Source organism: Hemicordylus capensis, chromosome 2, assembly GCF_027244095.1.
Source record: "Hemicordylus capensis ecotype Gifberg chromosome 2, rHemCap1.1.pri, whole genome shotgun sequence".
In the NCBI taxonomy this organism is placed as follows: Eukaryota; Metazoa; Chordata; class Lepidosauria; order Squamata; family Cordylidae; genus Hemicordylus; species Hemicordylus capensis.
The window spans coordinates 64,889,436-64,909,465 of record NC_069658.1 but is presented as its reverse complement, the minus strand read 5'-3'; the positions used below and the strand labels follow the sequence as shown (position 1 = coordinate 64,909,465).

Genomic DNA, 20,030 nt, shown 5'->3' with positions numbered 1-20,030 from the left:
TGAAAAAGATATGGAAGAAACATTTTTTAAAAGAACAGCTGCTTCTTGACCTACAGCAAAGAAATTAAAATTTGACAGTCTAGACAGGGTGAAGTTTTTGAGTATTGTACTATAATAAACTGCAAAGAACTTAACAGTAAAGCGTTTGAAATAGGCAAACTAAACAAAGCTCTTCAAAACCATTTTACTGGGCTATTTAACTGGGTTTCCTTTTCTCCCTTTTAATTCAATTTTTAAAAACCACATTTCCATCTTATCCTTCATCAGGGCAGAGTATATGGTTTTACCATGCTTGCTATGACCCATTTCCTATACATACATGTACCTTAACTGCATGTCCATGGTGGGAACACCATCTGGGGAAACTTATACTTTGAAGCTAGGGGAATTGCTCTCGTGCTAAGGGAATCCCTTCCCGACTATGGTCAACTCTGATCAGCTGGGGAAACAGACAGCAATCTGATTGGCAGAATAAGCCCAGATTGACTATTATTTATTGATTTATGTGTCACATTTCTATAGCTGCCCCCATATAAAATCTCAGGGCAGTTTACAATTTAAACAAACAGCAAGTAAAACCTAAAAATCATATAAAACAGATTAAAATTACCATAAATAAAACTTTAAAACATCATAAACTAAAAGCCTGATAAAACAGGGTTCCCGCCCCAAAAAAAGTCATTTAAAAACAGAGATGGGGAGATTCTGATGTCATTTGGGAGTGTGTTCCAGAGCCAAACCAGCAAGTGTAACTTCAAGATCACTTCTGGATAGTGAAACATCAGTTAGAGTACCCCAGATGGGCAAACAACCAGAAGACAAGGACTCTTCAAAAGGAATTAATAAATTTAAAAGATCACAAGATAATAAGCAGCACTTAGTATTGGCCAAACCAGTGAGACTGAAGGCTGTTCTGAGAGTAAGGAAGGGGAAGCAGGAAATGACATAAGCTGCTTGCAGGAGAAATGAAAGTGAGAAGGCAACAAGGAGGAGGGAGGAAGAGAGAACAAGAGCAGTTTTATAGTTCTCCTACTCTGCTATAGTTGAGGCAAAGGAAGGGCTGGGGGGTAGGGGTGTGCATGGAACCGCGGAACTGCGATCCAGCACTGGGCTGGGGTGTTCCTTTAAGAGCGGGGGGAGGGTTTACTTACCCCTCCCGCCGCTTTCCCCCTCCAGCGCCTGTAGTTCTTTTAATAATGTAAGCCTGTAGTTCTTTTAATAATTGCACGTTGGAGACGTGAAGCACGCACGCTACAGGCTTATTGAAGCCTTTTGCAGCATAGCCGGCAGCAGCAGCAGCAAAACATAAGAAGGGGTGGCAGGGAAGTATCCTGCCACCCCAATTATTAAAAGAACTACGGGCGCCGCAGAAGGAAAGCGGCGGGAGGGGTAAGTAAATCCTCCCCCCGCTCTTAAAGGAACCCCCCCAATCACCCGAACCCTGAACCGCCCATGTCCAGACTGGTCTGGAGGCCTGTAGAATGGCCTCCGGAACAGTCAGGGCTCACCACTACTGGGGGGAATATCCAGAGTTCCACAGTAAGGTCTTCAATTAGGCGGAGAAGGAGGTTTCCAAAGCAAAGAGAACAAAAGAACATGAAGCCTCCTCAGTTCTAAAGGGGTTACCAACTTTCAGGAGTTCTCAAGATATAAGACAGGTAAGCTCATTCTTTATTGAGATTCAGGGAATCTGTGTGGTTGGGTGAGCACTATTCAGCAGAAAAAACAGGTTGTTTACCTGTAACTGATGATCTGGTAGTGATCCGTTGTCATTCATAGGTAGTGGGTACTGTGCCTGTGCGGGGACCTTGAGGATGGATTAGACAGCTCATGGCACCCATTCTGCCTTGCACAAACTCAGTGCTTCCACTGGTATCAGCAATTGGGGCACCATTTTGTCGGTTCCTGGAAGACTGCCATGTGTCGACGATCATCCATTGATTATAGCTGAAGGTAAGTGTTTTTCATGCCCTTTTTCTTTCTTTAAGAAAATTATAACTACGGCACTGGGGAGGTTTGCGAAGGTCTTATGAATGACAATGGATCACTACCAGATCATCAGTTACAGGTAAACAACCTGTTTACCTGGATCATGATCCATTGGAATTCATAAGCAGTGGGTGATTAATGAACTTCTTCAAAGGTGGTGGGAACAGTAGGCCCAGAAGCCATTATTGTAGCACCCTCTTTAAAACACTACTCCCAGAACCCACCTGCACAGCAGTGCAAAGGTCTATAGCATAATGCTTTATAAATGGTTCTTGAGAGGACCAGGTGGCCATAGCACAGATGTTCTGGATTCTAATGCCCAAGAGACAAGCCACAGATGAAGCATCTACTTTTGCAGAATGAACCCTATGTGGAGGCTCAGTTTCCTGAAGTAAGTCAACCAACCAGTGAAATAGTCTTTGTTGTGATATGACTTGGCCTTTTGCCCTACCCCTTTAGGCAACAAATTAGATGGTTAGATTTTCTAAACCTTTTGATTCTTTCTAGGTAATATAAGAGACACTTCCAAACATCCAATGAATGGAGCAATTTTTCTAGTGGGGAGCCCAGATTCTGAAAGAAGGCAGGCAGTGTAATTGTTTGGTTGAAATGGAAGTCTGATACGATCTTTGGATGAAAGTCCAGGTCTAGGCACATAAGAAGCTTGTCCAGATAGAATTGGGTGTAAGGCACATCCACCCGTAGAGCTGCGAGCTAGCTAACTCTATGGGCAGTAGCAATTGCTATCAGAAATGCTGTCTTTAAGGTCATAAGCTTCATAAATGGCTCCACTATTGGCTCAAATGACACACACACACACACCCAGTTAAAGTGGATAACACCAGCTATAGGCTCCATTATTCAATAGACCTATGAATAGGAGGATAAGGATTGTTGAAACCTCTCAAAAATATCTTAAAGTCAAGATGAGAGAAAACTATTTTCCCATCCCAGCCCCTGAGCCTAGAGGATATCATAGCAAGATGCACTTTTATTGACACAGTCACTAGTCCTCAAGGAGATCATATACAGTAGCACCTGTTGCAGAGTGGTTTTCTTGGGTGCAAACCCATGTTTCATTGCACAAGTGCAGAAGCACTTCCCTTTACTTCCATAGTTCCTTCTAGTGGAAGGTTTTCTATTGTTAGGCAATATTTTCTTTAGAAACCTATTTTTCATGCTGTCAATTGGAGCGTTCTCATATCTGTGTAGAGCAATGCTCCTTTGTCCCTTGTCAGAAGATATAGATGTCGAGGAAAGTGATAAAAAGATCCGTTGGGACACTTTGTGTAATGACACAAACTATGGCTGGCAGGGCTACCATGGCATGACTAGAATGCTTCTTGTGTTGTCTCAAATCAACACAGAGAGCGGGTCACCGTTCCACCCTGCCTGTTGAGATATGATATCATAGTGGTGGTGTCGAACTGGACCGCTCTGCCCTGTAGTAGTGGCACGAATGCTTTCAGGGCCAAGAACACAGCCAAAAGTTCTAAATAAGTTGTTCTAGTAAGAATGAATCAGCCTACTTTCCGTTCACTTTCTCTACATCTGGACTAAATTTGGTGCAAATCGAGGTTAGATCTCTTGTGCCTCAAATCTTCATGTGTCCGCCATCTTGGATCAGGGTGGATATCACCATTACAAACTGCACCATTGAGATGTACCTGTGTGTCACTCACTACAGCTGTTCCAAATTTGGTTCAAATCAGTTAGACAATCCTCAAGTTAGTGCACTTGTGACTCAAAGGTTTATGCATCCACCATCTTGGATCGGGGTGGGTGATATCATCACAAACTGCACCATTGGGACATCCCTATGTGTCCATTCAGCTGTATCAAATTTGATTCAAATCAGTTAGACTGTCCACAAGTTAGTGTACTTGCACCTCAAAAGTTTACATGTCCGCCATCTTTAATTGGGGTGGATGACATCATCACAATCTTTGTTGTTGAGGTGTCCCTATGTGTCCCTACAGCTGCAGCAAATTTGGTTCAAATCAATTAAGCAGTTCACAAGTTAGCTAACTTGTGCCTCAAAAGTTTATGGTTCCGCCACCTTGAAACTGGGTAGATGACAATCACAAACTACACCACTGAAGTGTCCCCATGTAACTACAACTGTACCTAATTTGGTTCAAATTAGTTAGACAGTCAAGTTAGCCCACTTGCGCCTTAGATGTTCACATGGCCACCAACTTGAATGAGAGTGAATTACATCATCACACATCATGCCATTTGGGCATCCCTATGTGTCCCTACAACTGTAGCAAATTTGGTTCAAATCGGTTAGGTGGTTCACAAGTTAGTCCAGTTGTGCCTCAAAAGTTTATGCGTCTGCCATCTTGGATCGGGGTGTATGAAATCATCACAACTACACTGTTGAACTGTCCCTACAACTGTACCTGATTTGGTTCATATTGGTCCAGGCATTGTGAAGTTGATGGGGGAGAGGGACACACACGGATGGAGACACACACACACAATGCTGGGTGATCTCATAAGCCTACTGGAAAGTAGGCTAAAAACTGATGTGCAATTGACGCCAATATTGATTCCCAACCCATAAGGAAGGCATCTGTGGTCAACCATTGAACAGGAGTGAGCAGTTGAAATGGTAAACCCACTAGAAGGTTGTATTCCATCATCTACCACCTCAGGGATTGTAGGACCACAGGCGGAACAGTCAGGAGCATATGCTGACTGTCTATATTGGGACAGAATTCCTGGAGGTACCATAGCTGGATTCTGTGCATCCTTAAGAGGGCATGATGAACTGTGGTATTGCAGGACGTCATCAAACCCAATATTATTTGTATTTGATGTACCCTCTGAGTGGCTTTGTTGTAAAACTGATTTATCAACTCCTTGATATGCAGGAATCGATCCCTTATAAAGCTCCAAAGTTATCCTCTTTGTTGGCTCCAGGTGTAACTTCTTCCAGTTGACTTGTATGCCAAGATCTTCCAGAAGAACACAGTGGATTTGTGAAAGTAACTCTTTTTTGTCTTGGCCTGCAAGGAGCCAAGCGTCCAAGAATGGAAAAACTACCATTCCTTGTGTTCTTAGATGAGCAATGATCACTACCATGCATTTCATGAACACCCTCTGAGTGGTGGATAACCCTAAGGGGAGCACCCCATATTGGAACAATGGGTTTCCTACAATGAACCTTAGATATTTCTAGTGGTTCTCCTGGATCCTATATGAAAATATACAGCCTTCAAATCTAATGTTGCAAGCCACTCCTCCTTGCAGAGGAGGGTAGGATACCTTGCAACATTGTCATTTTGAATTTACATACATCTAATAAAGAGATTGAGCCCCCAGAGATCCATGATTGCTTGGATCCCTGCATCCTGCTTCGGAATTTAGAAATAGCAAGAGTAAAACCCTTCCAGTCTCTGTGTCTACCATAAGGCGACAATAGCCCCTTTTCCCAACAGAAACTCTACTACTTCCAATAAAGTAGGAGTTGCTGAGGTAAGCTTCATGCCTGAGAAAGGTGGCAAAGCTGTAAACTCTATGGTATAACCAGTGGCAATAATCCTGAGAACCACCAGTCTGATGCTATGTGGTTCCATGCTGGGGCATGGCTTGCCAGTTTGATGTTCTTGGCAACTACAAAGCTGATGGTGAGCTTTGAGACTGCTTGGCAGCATCCTTGGGTGGTCGGGAAATCTGGCCCTTTGTTTTCTGGCCAAAACGTTTGGTCTTCTGGTAAAGCGTGCACTGTAGTTTCTACAATCTTGTTATCTGTATGTAGTACGTTGCTGCCCATAGGGCTGGTAACGTGATGCTGAGTATGAGGTAGCAGAAGCAGTGAATGTTGTATACTTCGACTTCTTCAAAGATTCCATAATTGTTCTGTGGTCTTGCTGAATAGGCCTTTACCATCAAATGCTAGGCTCTCAATGCACTCTTTCATATCTTGCTGAAAGTTGGTGGATATCAGCCAGGTATGTCTTCAGACAGAGACTGCTGAAGCCATTGCACATGACTCAGTCTCTACCAGGTGTTTGAAAAGTCCTCAACTGTTGCCTCATAATAGCAGTGGATTTACCATATCTTTCATTAAATCTCTTTTGGGATTCCTCAGGTGACATGGATGTTGAATCCTGCAGCAAAGAGTCCCAGAGATGATGGTTATATTGTGCCATACAAGCAGCGTAATTAGCAATCTGAATGGCTAGGCTAGAAGTGTACACCTTCCTACCCAGTATATCCATCTTTCAGCCTTCCTTATCCAGTGGTGTCATATGTCTACATCTGGACTTTGATGATGACACACAATCAATCACCAAAGAGTCTAGAATAGGATGTTTTAAAAGGTAAGTATTGTTTTCCTCTTGGATTCTATAGAGGCCTTCTAATCGTTTCAAAGTAGGTATGAATGTCTATAATACCTCCCATGCTGACTGAGCAGCTCTGGATAGAACTGGAAACATAGGGAGTGCCACAGATTGTGATGATTGTGCAGTAGCCATCATATTGTATACAGGATCTTTCAAATCAGTGACAGCAGGTTTAACATCCAGTCCAAGAGCTTCAGCCATCTCTATAATATAGACATGATGCACCTTTAAGTCTTCTGAAGAGGATGTTGAAGGTTTTGGAGGCACATCAGATGGGGAATCTGATAGACATTCCATACTCACTGAATCACCATCAGATGCAGATGAAGAATTGTCATAATCAGAAGGTGGGGCTACTGGCATCTCCTTCTTCCATGGCTTTCAAGTTGTGGCAGGAGGTGGTACAGTTGGCACTACAGCCGTACCTAATGGGACACTAGGAGCTTCTGGGTGTGCTGGCTGTGGTTTCGTTGTAACTGCTTGCAACATCAGCCTTGACTTCGAGGCTTTCAGTGTCGAGTCCTCAGTGGATATCGGTAAGGACTGACACGGCACCTACAGATCCTATGGAGAAGGGGACCCATCCTTTGTTTTGGATTTACTTTTGTGTTTTTTTAGTGGTGGAGAATTCCATTCCTCCTCTGAAGAGCTCTGCATTCTTCTCTTTGTGCCGGTGGGTCGAAGAGGCTCTTTGGAATTTCTGTTAGAGACTTAAAAACTGCCTCCAGTGTTGAAACTGTTGTCCATGGAGTTGAGGTTTTAGACTGTGTGTGTGCAGATCCTGACTGAATGTCCAGTGTGGAGCTCAATGTCGATGGGAAATTAGGTCTGGTCTTGGCATTGGTGGACGGAGTGCCTCTTCGTAAAGCAACGCACGCAACGAAGAGCCCAATTCTTAAGAGTTTGTTTAGAATTTGAGCAACAAATTTTGCAGTTTGCTGAATTGTGCTGCTCTCCCAGGCACATGAGGCAGGAATCATGGTCATCAGTGGATGGTAATTTCACCTTACACTCAACACATCTTTTAAAAGATTTCTTTGGCTGCATTATAGAGATAATTAACCGTGAAGCGGTTCAGAACAAATTTGACATCCGTAACTGAAGATTAGTCTAAGCCGTTTCCAGAGGTCAGGTTTACCTGAGTGTATTAGGCAAGGAACAGAGTCCATTAGGCAAGGAATAGTCAAAGAACAGTCTTATCAAACCCAGAAAAATGAATGACTTCGATCTCTCAATTTCTATAGAGTACTGATCTGATGCCAAGGAGCAGTCACAACAAGGTGCTGATGCTTTGGCGGTCAGAAAGGAACTGACAAAATGGCATCCCTACTGCCAATATCTACAGAGTACATGCAAGACAGAATGGGCACCACAAGGAGCTAGCTAATCCATCTGTGAAGTCCCTGTGCAGGTGCAGTACCCACTACTTATGAATGCCAACAGATCACCATCCAGATCACAAAGGCAGCTGAGCTCTAGGCATATCAGTTCAATCAGTGGCTAGGAGTTGCTTCAGTTGCATTAGGTGTAGCTGGCTGGTCCTCTGGATTCTCTCCAGTGTCCCAGATTCTTTACCTGCCAGGCTGGCAACTTAGCTTCATCAGAAATGCAAAAGCACTGTTCCCACCTTTTCCCCCAGGCTCAAAACACAATATCCTTACCAACATGATTGTCTCTCTCTCCTAAAATGGAGGCCAATCCTCAAAACACAAGCTGTAGTGCCAGCATGGTTCATGCAGCAGTTTGCTGGGCCAAGAAGGAGGTAAAATTCCAACAAACAGTGTGTATGGGGGAGGGGAGCAGTGTTCTGGCAACAATGGGATTATCTAATGTTATCTTCCCTTGGTCAGTCTGATAAATACATACAAATCGCTTTCTCAAGATAATTTACTCTAAAATGACCATTAGAACGATTCCCAGTTAGGATCTGTGTCTTCTCTAATTACATGGTTTTTCATATCCCTTTTGAAAGTTTACCTTGGATTACAAACTTTACTATAAGCAGAATCACAGGCACATTTGAAAGCCAGGGATAATATTCTGTTGGTGTGTAACTTATTCAATAGAGGTTTTGCACAGAAATCCCACATTTCACTCACACACACACACACACACACACAAACTTATTATGCCGTTATAACTCACTTGCTGGTTTCTTTGCAGTTTTAGTCTCATTGTCTGGCATATTTCAATTATTTGTAGAAGCTCTAGACGTGAAATTGTTACTTCAGAAACCGTTCCTTCAACACTAAGGGGGGGGGGAAGTATAGTGTACAAACAACTGTAATGCAAAAGTACTGTTACAAATGTTTAGCTCAATTATATCACATTTTCTGAGTCTTATATTATTGTGCATCCTAGCTCCACTTTTAAAAGAGCTTTTATTATTTTCTAGCTGTACTTTTTCTGTGATAATGCTGATTTTGAAACAGTGAGATAAGTGATTAAAAAAGCAAAGTTCTATATTTGTATAGCCAGAGTGGACAAGCAACATAGTTATGAAAGCATAGTTATGAAAGCACACTACATCTTAGCTAAGTACCTTCTTGAGCCTATGATATAAGAAAATAAGAGTATTTTCTTTATCAGACTATTTTCCAACCCTTGGCATAGCTATAGTCCTCATCAACAATCAAGTTACTCCAGTGTTTTGAAGAATATTAACCTTGGTTAAGATCCTAAGAGCCTGGAAAGCATTTCTGTTTAGACATAGGAGAATCATTATGCACTGTTATGCTAGCAAAATTCACCTTGTACCAGCAATGGGGCAAAAAGAAAGGAGCTTGCAAGGGGACAGAAGAGTCTTATATCTGAACCCTGTCATCAGGAAAAGTGAAGAGAAGGTTTTCTTTCAGTTTGGAAGAGTCCTTGGAATACCAACACAGATTCTGAAGTCTGGACTAAATATTAGCAAATGGGGGGAGGGAGAGGTGTTATTCTGTCATGTTTTAGGGAGGCTCAAAGGCAGTATTTATTTAAATTATTTCTATTCCATCTTGTAATTTCAAAGAAATTTACATAATGGCTTTCAACAAATCAGTAAGATACAAATAAAAATTACAAAACACCAAAAATATACCAAAACCTAGGCAACAAAACCTCAGAAGTAACAATTAAATTAATATCACAGTTCATTAAAAGGTAAGTAAAGAGGGTGTAAATTAAAAAAACAGTCCTAATCCAGCACCTAACATTAAAAGACACCACCAGATGCAGGCTGGGACACCTGAAGGACTTCTGCAGAATATTTTAATGGCTGTCCATATGAGAGCAGGCAGTTCTTTAGAGATCTGTGTCCCATGCCGAAAAGGACTTTAAAGATCAAAAACAGCACTTTGAATTGTACCCAAAAAACAAACAAAAAAAAGCCAGTGGAGATGTTTTAATGCTGCAAGGCATGTTCCACATGGCTATAGCTGCTATCAGACAAGCTGCAGCACCAATTAAAGTTTCCATGTAGTTTTCAAAGGCAGCCCCATGTATAATGCACTGAAGTAATCTAGTCTGGATTCTGTAAGGGAATGGATAACTGTGGCAAAAATATCTCTGCACAGAAGTAAACACATTTAGCACACCAACCTCAGTAAGTGAAAGCTGCTCTGAAAAATCTGATAAAAGAAAAATACAAAAGGGGGGGCAAGGGGGGATACATCTGATTGCCATCAAAACCTACAAGTTCCCAACCTGTGGTACTCCAGCTGTTGCTGAACTACAACTCCCATCATCCCCAACCACAATAAATTGCAGCTGGGGCTGATGGGAGTTGTAGATCAGCAACATCTGGAGTACCACAGGTTGGAGACCCCTACCTTAAAGGATCAGTGCCCATACATTTGCCTCAGTGCTGCTGATCACTTTGGTTAAATGTTTTTGTGTGATACTGTATATGAACCAGTGCAATAAGAGATGGAGGACTGGTTCCAACAACCAAACTGTGGTGAACACAAACTGAAGCCTGTCATGCTCATGTTCTTTCCCCCGCCCCCTGCTTCTGCAGCTTGCAGGCCTAAATAATTGTGATCTCTTTAAACTGCCGCTCATCTGAAGCCAGGAGCTGTGGTTTAAACAAACCAGGATTGAAACATCACAGCTCCATCCTGGCACTGAGGAAGAGAGAGCGAGCATGTAGCCTTGGCAGCAGTTCACACCACGTTCACAACCAAACCATTACTTGTTTCATAGCTTGAGCCAGCCCATTGTATCACTATATTTATCTGTAGCCACTAAGACTGATATCCAAGTTTACTTTTCAGAAAAGCTGACACATAATCCTTAACTGCTCAACAACACAACACATATGGTAGTCACAATTTTATCCAGGATGTCTGCTTTAGGATCAATTTCATTCAAGTAGTACAAAGCTCAAGCGTCTCTCCAATACTTACCTAAGCTTGTCAATAAGAGCTTCTAAGGAAGTGTTTAACTCCAACATAAGAGCAGCTTGAGAACTTAATCCTTCTGTAAGCAGCACCACCTGTGGAAAAATTATATTAAAAGGGATTCCTAAAAGCATCTCAGTTTTTCTTTCCTCTTTGTGCACATATATTATTTTTTATTTCAACTAAAGTAATACACTAGCAAGGCATCTGAGGGAAGAAGAGGAAAGTAAGACTTAAATGGAACTTTCCAACAAATATTCAATGGGAAAGTGAGTATGCATTTGTGTGTACATGCTACCCAAACTACTGCCTTTTGTAATCTTGCATGTTCTCCCCACCACCACCAATTTCTCTGTGGCCATCTTTTTATGCTCATAGCTCTCTATGGGACTTGTGCTCTAGTCTATCTAACTCTACATCCTTAGCTTTCTCTAGCATTATTCGTGATCAGTCTCTTGGGCTTAAACCAGATGTCACAGCCCAAAAGCCACAATTCAATAGCCAGACATCCAAAAGCCACAATTCCATATCCCCAACCCCGCTCTCCTCAGTCACATCTAGTAACTAGAGCGTGGCAGATGGAGTTGCTCAAATGCAAAAGGCACTTTCCTCCACCACTGCCAACAATGGGACAGTACTGCTGTCTGACAAGTCCATCTCAATTTAACTGCACCAGACCTTCCTTTACTACAAGCCCTGTTTGCATATCCTGCTTTTAAACTCGTGCACTCATCTGTGTGAGAATATGTTCACAATGGAGGAAATAAGAACATATATTAATTACTGAAACAGATCCAGCAACTGCCATTTTAAGCAAGTGTACTTCGATCAATTACAGCCTTAGGCCAGGTGGCTGCCAATCTCTATAGCTGAGTCTCTCATTTCTCAAATCAGAGCAAGGAAGCCCCCCAGGGAAGACCTTATCCTTCCAGAACCTATGCAAAAACAATATAGAGTGGTGAGTCTTGGCCTCACTCTTTACCTACATTGACTCTCATTGCTATGTTCCCAAGAACTGAGGCCCCCCTAGTGGGTGCGGCTCAGGATTTCATGGCCCCCATGGCAACCATGGGCCTGTCTCAGTTGGTATCGGGCCCTACCCAAATGGCAGGACATACTCTGGATCTGGTTTTTGCTGACCGGGAAATACAGGTGAAACTCGGAAAATTAGAATATCATGCAAAAGTCCATTAATTTCAGTAATGCAAATTAAAAGGTGAAACTGATATATGAGACAGATGCATTACATGCAAAGCGAGATAAGCCAAGCCTTAATTTGTTATAATTGTGATGATCATGGCATACAGCTCATGAAAACCCCAAATCCACAATCTCAGAAAATTAGAATATTACATGGAACCAAGAAGACATGGATTGAAGAATAGAACAATATCGGAACTCTGAAAAGTATAAGCATGCATATGTATTCAGTACTTGGTTTGGGCCCCTTTTGCAGCAATTACTGCCTCAATGCGGCGTGGCATGGATGCTATCAGCCTGTGGCACTGATGAGGTATTATGGAAGACCAGGATGCTTCATTAGCGGCCTTCAGCAATTCTGCATTGTTTGGTCTCATGTCTCTCATCCTTCTCTTGGCAATGCCCCATAGATTCTTTATGGGGTCAGGTCAGGCGAGTTTGCTGGCCAATCAAGCACAGTACACTGTATACTTTCTGTATACTTTCAGTATACTTTCACTGTATACCTTCATGGCTAATAAAAGCTGCCAGGGAGGGTACAGGTAGATGGTTGGAGGTGATCATTAATGCTTCATTAAGGGAGGGCAGGATGCCATCGTGCCTCAAGGAGGTGGTGGTAAGACCACAATTTAAAAAGCCCTCCCTTGATCCCTCCAACCTGGACAACTATAGACCTGTATCTAAGATTCCCTTTTGGGGCAAGGTGATAGAGCGTGTGGTGGTGTCCCAGCTGCAGAGGGTCTTGGATGATATGGATTATCTGGACCCTTTTCAATCTGGCTTCCGCCCGGATATGGAACTGAGACTGCCTTGGTCGCTCTAGTGGATGACCTACGCTGGGAACTAGACAGGGGGAGTGCATCCCTGTTGGTTCTGCTGGACCTCTCGGCGGCATTCGATACCATCGACCATGGTATCCTTCTGGGCCGCCTCTCAAGTATGGGAATCAGAGGTACTGCGTTGCAGTGGTTCCAGTCCTTTCTTGGGGGGAGGGTCCAGAAGGTTGCGCTGGGGGACTACTGCTTGGCCCCATGGCCATTGGCCTGTGGGGTCCCGCAGGGTTCGGTCTTTTCCCCCATGCTGTTTAACATCTACATGAAACTGCTGGGAGAGGTCATCTGGGGACTTGGACTGAGTTGTCAGCAATATGCGGATGACACTCAGCTCTATCTCTCCTTGTCATCTGATCCTAGGCAGGCGGTGGATATCCTGAATCGGGGGCTGGAAGCCATGATGGGTTGGATATGGGCTAATAAAATGAAATTGAATCCGGACAAAGACGGAAGTAGTGTTGGTCAGTAAGAGAGCCAATCGGGATAAGGAGATTTTACCGGTTCTGGATGGGGTTGCACTCCCCTTGAAGGAGCAAGTATGCAGCTTGGGGGTACTACTGAACCCGGCTCTGCTTTAGGAAACTCAGGTGGAGGCGGTGGCCAGGGGTGCCTTTGCACGGCTTCGGCTAGTGCGCCAGCTGCGTCCCTTTCTTGAGAAGGCAGATCTGGCCACAGTTACCCATGCCTTAGTCACGTCACGGCTGGATTACTGTAACACGCTCTACATGGGGCTGCCCTTGAAGAATATCCGGAAACTGCAGCTAGAGCAAAACACGGCAGCTAGGGTTTTATCCGGAGCTGCCCGATGGGAGCACATCACACCCATTCTGAAAGTGTTGCACTGGCTGCCAGTTCGTTTCTGGGTTGAATTCAAGGTGCTGGTTTTGACCTTTAAAGCCCTTAACAGTTTGGGCCTGGGGTACCTGAGGGACCGCCTGCTCCCAAGGGTTGCTGCCTGCTCAACAAGGTCATCTGACGGGGCTCTGCTCCAGGTGCCGACAATGAGGGAGGCTTGGCTGTCGTGTACTCGGAACAGGGCCTTCTCTGTTGCTGCCCCCAGACTTTGGAATGCTCTCCCAGTGGTCATTCGCTCCTCAGAGTCCATCACAGTTTTTAAAGATTTGGTTAAATCTTGGCTTTTTATCCAAGCTTTTACATGATTGTTTTTATTGCTGCTTCTATGTGTTTTTACCCGTGTATAGTTTTTATGCTTGTATTTTATAGGTTTTAAATTTGGTTTGTTTTTCTATTTTTAGCTTAATATTTTTATTGTCATTTTATTGTATGTTTTTTTACTTCTGTAAACCATCTTGAGATTGTTTTTAATGAAAGGTGGTATATAAATTCAACAATAAATAAATAAATAAAAAATAAATAAAAACTGGGGGCTGGCGATTATCATTCCCATATTCAAAAATGGAAGAAAGGATGATCCCGCCAACTATAAGCCCATCAGCTTGCTCTGCACCATCAGTAAGCTCTATGCTAGACATCTAAATGGAAAACTTAAGGACTGGTTAGACCAAGAAAATCTGCTTGCAGAGGAGCAAGACGGCTTTAGGGAAGGTAGATCCACAACTGATCGATGCCTGGTGCTTCAGCACTTAATTGAAAAATAGTGTTCCAGCAACTCAACCTCCCTTTACGCTGCCTTCATTGATCTTAAGGCCACTTTTGATTCTCCAAAATCAAGCTATGGGAGAAGTTGGAAGCCTTCTCGATCAACTGACGTCTGCTCTATCTGATCTGCATTCGTCATGCAGATACAACCCTCAAGGTAAGGTGCAACCCACAAGGGCACCTCACGAACTCTGTCCTGACGCAGGAGCGAGTCCAACAAGGATGCATCCTGGCCCTGCTCTTTTTCAACTTTTTCATCAATGACATGGTGAGACATGTTAGTAGCCCAGACTTTCACCCTCCAAAGCTGGCAGATAGAAGCATTTCCTCCCTGCTCTACGATGACAATGCTGCAGTCCTCTCTAGAACCCCTATAAGTCTCAGAAGAGAGTTGATGGCTCTAGCTCAGTACTGCCAGAATGATTAACTAGAAATCAACTATCAAAAAACTAGTTATGGCTTTTACCAGAAGACCCACGACCCGTCCCTGGAGTATAAATGGCCACAAAACTGAACAGGTCGCTTGTTTCAAATATCTGGGAATGGTCCTATATGCCTCTGGCTCAAAGAAGGCCCACTGCGACCATGTCGCTCCCACCACTCAGAGGAGCTCCACCGCCATTCTAAAATTCCTACGGACTAGAGGGAGCCAATACGTACCTGCAGCGCTCAAATTATTTGAGGCCAAGATGTTGGCACAATTCTTCTATTGTGCCCAATTGGGGGGACCCTCCGATCTTGCCCCCTTGGAGAGAGTGCAATCCAAATTTCTAAGAGTGGCCCTCCTTGCTGTGTCTCAAATGCCGCACTATGCTTGGAAACGGGCATGATAAAGGTTGAGGCCAGGGTGTGGTTGTCCATTCTTAACCTGTGGCTTAAATTATCCCTCAACCCTTGGGGCTTGGTCTCTCTGACCCTACAGGACAATTTTCAATCTTTCTGGAAAAGAGGCGTGTAGACTAAATTGTCACTCCTGTGCTCCCCTCTCCCTGCCCCACTTGCTATGTGCCATGACCAGGCAAAAACAGTCATCTAACAGAGGATAATGGACACTGAGCACCAGGCTGACCTAGGCAGGGTTCCATCCTTCCTGTCCTCGGAAAGGCTCAGATACTCTGCCTCCCCCACTGTGTACCTGTCACAGCTAGAAATCCCAAGGGCTTATAACCTCACCCGTTGTCATGCCCCGTTGTCATGCTCCACTGTATTGGAAGGCAAATAGAGAAAGATCCCAATTGCAGGGAGACTTTGTCCCTGTGACACTGGGGAGCTAGAAACCACAGGACAGGTACTCCTCTTTTGCCCCTTTTACAGAGACATTCGGGTCAAGCTTATATTTCCACTACTCTGCAAGTATCCTGGCCACACAAACCACATCTATACCTGGTTGCTACTTTTGATGAAGAATCGGCCTTCACGTATAACAATGCCAAGTTCTGCATGGCAATGTGTAGTATCCGCCAGGTCGTGACTGCCAGGCCATTCCCTTGCATCAGCATTGCATAGTTCTAAACCACTGACTATTTTATCTTTTTCAGTGTTCCAATTTAGATGCTTTATTTTATATACCCCATTTTAGCCACCACTTTTTGCATTTTATATATATCACATTTTATATGATCAAAAAAAATTTTAAATACAGCTGTTTAATACACAGCTACCCTCTTTTCTAAGGGTAGCAGCTTCATAGTATTATAATGTAGCTTTATACTATCAGAGTAGTAATTTTGAATTAATATAGTTTTATTGTTCTGTAATTTATTTTTATTATTCTGAATCATGCTCTACTCTTCTATCTTATGCTGGTCTTGGACCGTAATAAAGATGATTGATTGATTGAATTATAGCTTTGTTTTTTGTTTTTGTTTTTTAACTTAAATGTGAACATTTTTACAAAAGAGAGAGAGAGAAACTCAACTATTTCTTCACCCCCACCAAACCCTCAACTAGCCTATCAATCCATATACACACCTGGGAAGAAAAAAGGGAAGAGGGTACATTAAGGTGAGTCACAAACATGAATAGGAATTTAAGTTTCAAATATTCCAGGGACTCTAACCAAACAGACATTTTCAACAAAGTGCTCTCTTTTCATATTTCCACATTGACAATGTTCAAAGAGCTTTCACATTAAGTTCAGCTCAGGGTGTTTTTGCTGTTTTCAGAAGAGGTGTGTACCATATTACCTGCCTTTCCAGTTGAAGGACTTGAGCTTTCAGAAGATTGACACGTCTTTCATCAAAACATTCATTCTTCCCTTCTTCCAGCAGATGACCATATTGGCTTCTAAGAAATAAAATACCTATTTTTGTTGTGTTGCATTATTTATAAAACATTAACATAATGCTATATTGAACTAGTAAACAAATTTTACCGGAAAAATTAGAAACTATGTTTTAAAGCAGAAAGAATTTTTTCTCTCCTTTTAGCTGATTATTCAAAAACCCAGTCATTTTTCTGGTGATTGGCGCAGGTGTTTTTTTTCTATTTATTACAAATAACCTACTGCCTTGCACAGTCTCAAGGTTCCTTAAGAACCTGCTACTTTCTCACCATCTCCTTGTGGAAAGCAACTTAAAGTACAAAACTACTTTCTTCCTCCTATGCATTTTGTGAGGAAATAAGCTGCTATATAAAACATAGATTTGAAGGTTCAAAGAGATTTCTGCAGTTATGGGCTTGTACAGGAACTGAAGGACTGATTTTCATTCTTTACATTTCTCGGCGTCTTCAGCCATAATGTTATCATCTGCAATTTTAAATATAACATTTCAAAGGTAAAACTGAATTGTGGTCTCTTTTTCTATTCTATTATCTCGAATCAATTTGTGGCAGTACCTTAAATCTTCTAATTCATGCTTTAATTTTATATTTTCCTCCTGAAGCTTCTAAAAACAAAACAGCAGTACAATTGAATGTGCTATTAAAACATACACACACAGACGGATAAGTTAAGCAAACAGTATATAAACATTGCAACTCACATAGTATTTTAGACTAAAATTCTAAACTTAAATGAATTAATCACGACAGTGTCTTATTTACCTCTATCATATGCAACCATTTCAGGAAAACATTTTCTTTACTTCAGTAGAAAGAAAGCTTCAACTTAATTCAGGAAAATAAAAGAAACCAATAAAGTGAAGAAGTATGGCCATACACAAGAAAAAAAATGTCATAATACAGCACTAGAAACAGAGGTCTTTAGCAAATCTATGTGTTTGATATTTTAATGCCATGGGCTATTTCAAACAAAATCGATCAAGATCACCTCTCTATATACTCTCCCTTCCAATCATGCCTAGAATCCCTTTCAAGCTAGAACAATGTCCTGTTTTGAAGTATGCAGATGGAATATAAGCCTATACATCCCATCCAGAAAACCGATTTGCAAAAACAGCAGGTTTTAGGAATGAGTCTGTTAAAGCACTGTATACAAATATACACAAAATATTTTTTACCTTTTGGTCATTCCTGTTCATAAAAGGAGTGTGAAGTTCATTGTCCTGGTCATTCCCTCCACACAACAAGTTATCTTGACATGCTGAACCCTGAGACAGGTAGCCTCCTGCAGGGTGCTTGAGTAAGGGCCTTCCACCCTTTAAAGCAAACAGTCACAACCGTAAAAAGAAGGATTTTGAAAACATGCAGACATCAAGAAAACTACCAATACTGGACAAATCCTGGTAGGGAGCAGACAAACTGACAATGTCAAAAACTAAATATACGGGTTCTGTAGATTTACAAACAGTGAAATTAAACTGCATTAAAGGTTTCTTTAAAAGTCTTATCTTTCCAGGGGTTGTCTATTTCTTGTTAGAAGTCCTTTGAAAAATATACAAAACTCAGTTCTACTAGAAGTCACTTCACATCCATTCTAACATGCATGTCAGTTATTCATATGTGTATAAACAATACAGTTATCCCTCGCCAACCGCTAGGGTTCCGTTCTGGCAAAACCTCAGCGTTGGCAAATCTGCAGTTGGGGAGGCATTAAAGTATATGGGAAACAGGGGTTAAGGGAACCACAACTACAAAAAGACCTAAGCAGTAAAGGGGGAAAATACAAAAAGATATGCTAAAAATCACCAAAAAAATCCTGTAGTGTCACAAAGAGTCACCAAGAAGAATGAGCATATCGAACCTCTGGACATTTTTTGAACCCCCCAAAACAGTCAAAGGCATTTTAAATTGGCAAGGGACAGCAAGGGTCACCAAGAGGAATGAGGAAATTGAACCTCTGAACCACCCCAAAATTGCTGAAACCCCTCCAAAATCACTAAAAAAAACCCTTGCCAAACACGGATACTCGCATATACTCAAAACCGTGGTTGGTAAAACCGGACTGTATTTTGCTTAAATATTGGTAAGCATATATATGCTTTAAACAGCAATGATTATTGTTTACATCAGGAACACTTACAGAGGATGCAGAGGATGGAACTACATTTCCTGGCAGCATCTTTAATTTCCATGGAATAGGACGTCTTTAATAGAATCAAGCTAACATCACTCTGTATGTCTTAACAATATAGTTTTTGCAGGTGAAACATTTATACCAATGCCACAAACCAACACTAACATCAGTGGTGCTGTAAACATGTCCACTTACCACTACTTCCTTCTCCCCTAGACACACACACTTTTGGGGAGAGGGTGCTTTTTATCTTAGCAGCTGCTTCACACCAACACAAGTACTTTTGCTGCCCTTTGTCACATAAGTCATGGACTGAAGCAAAAAGCTTTGTTCAGAATGCCATTCTCAGACATGCATTTACCTTCTCCCCTAGGTACACTGGTTCACAAATTGTGAATGTCTGTCCATCAGAACTGGTATAGAGCCCTTGAACTGATTCAAAAGTAGCCCATTGTTTTCCAAGTTATGATAAGCTTTTTAATTAGTTCATCCTTTAAAATCTACTGCTTAGCAGTTTTAGTAACAGTGGTGGATATCCTGGCTAATAAAGGGTGCACGCAAGAAGGGACTGTAGTGATAAGCCAGGATCCCTCATGCAACTCCCCCATTCTCCCTGCATGTACACTGTTGAGCAGGAGCCATCAAAGTCCAGAGTGTTCCCTGTGCTCTGGAAGGGCTCTGCAAGATTGGAAACATGTCGCTCAGCAATATGATTCTGATCACACAGAGCCCTTCAAGAGCACAAGAAGTGCTCCGGATTCTTATGGTTCTTGCACAACAGTGCATACACAGAGCAGTTAAACAAAGGCTCCCATCACATCCCCTCCGTTCCTCCTTATGCACACACTTCATTAGTCAGAATGTCAGGCAGTGTTTTTTGTTCACTACAGGCCTTAGAAGTCTCAAAACAATGCAAACAGAACCAGAGGTTACAAGGAGTCCCATCAGGCAGGATGTCTTGACCCACCCAAGTCGTTCCTGATCCAAGTGACCCAATTCTGCCTTAATTTTTAGTGACTTTCTGTGCCCACCTGAAGCCAGGATTTGAAGTTGGCTTGACAACATCAGCAAAATCTAATGCAGAACTGCGTAACCAGGATCAGGAACCAGACTTGGGCACATTCAGATGTCACAACCAACTGGAGCACACATTCCCCACAACCTCCAGTTGTGCTCGTACCTAATTTGTAGGTACTTACAAATGGTTGTGTGAACCTGCCCTAAGTATGTTTACTAT

At 42.4% G+C, this 20,030-nt stretch overlaps 1 protein-coding gene across 9 annotated transcripts in view; it reads right to left on the bottom strand.

Moving 5' to 3' along the window:
- LOC128344194 (uncharacterized) overlaps positions 1-20,030 on the bottom strand; it is a 111,769-nt gene that overhangs the window by 65,589 nt on the left and 26,150 nt on the right. For 6 of the 9 annotated variants that reach the window (XM_053293841.1, XM_053293846.1, XM_053293845.1 and 3 more), the window contains exons 2-6: positions 17,838-17,975; positions 17,215-17,264; positions 16,563-16,662; positions 10,730-10,818; positions 8,490-8,592 (exon numbers count right to left, since the gene is read on the bottom strand). In XM_053293841.1, the coding sequence (XP_053149816.1) occupies positions 8,490-8,592; positions 10,730-10,818; positions 16,563-16,662; positions 17,215-17,264; positions 17,838-17,975 (480 nt within the window). Of the gene's footprint in view, positions 1-8,489; positions 8,593-9,094; positions 9,245-10,729; positions 10,819-16,562; positions 16,663-17,214; positions 17,265-17,421; positions 17,485-17,837; positions 17,976-20,030 lie in introns of those variants that run through there. The other 3 variants (XM_053293847.1, XM_053293848.1, XM_053293849.1) reach the window with 3 other exon arrangements.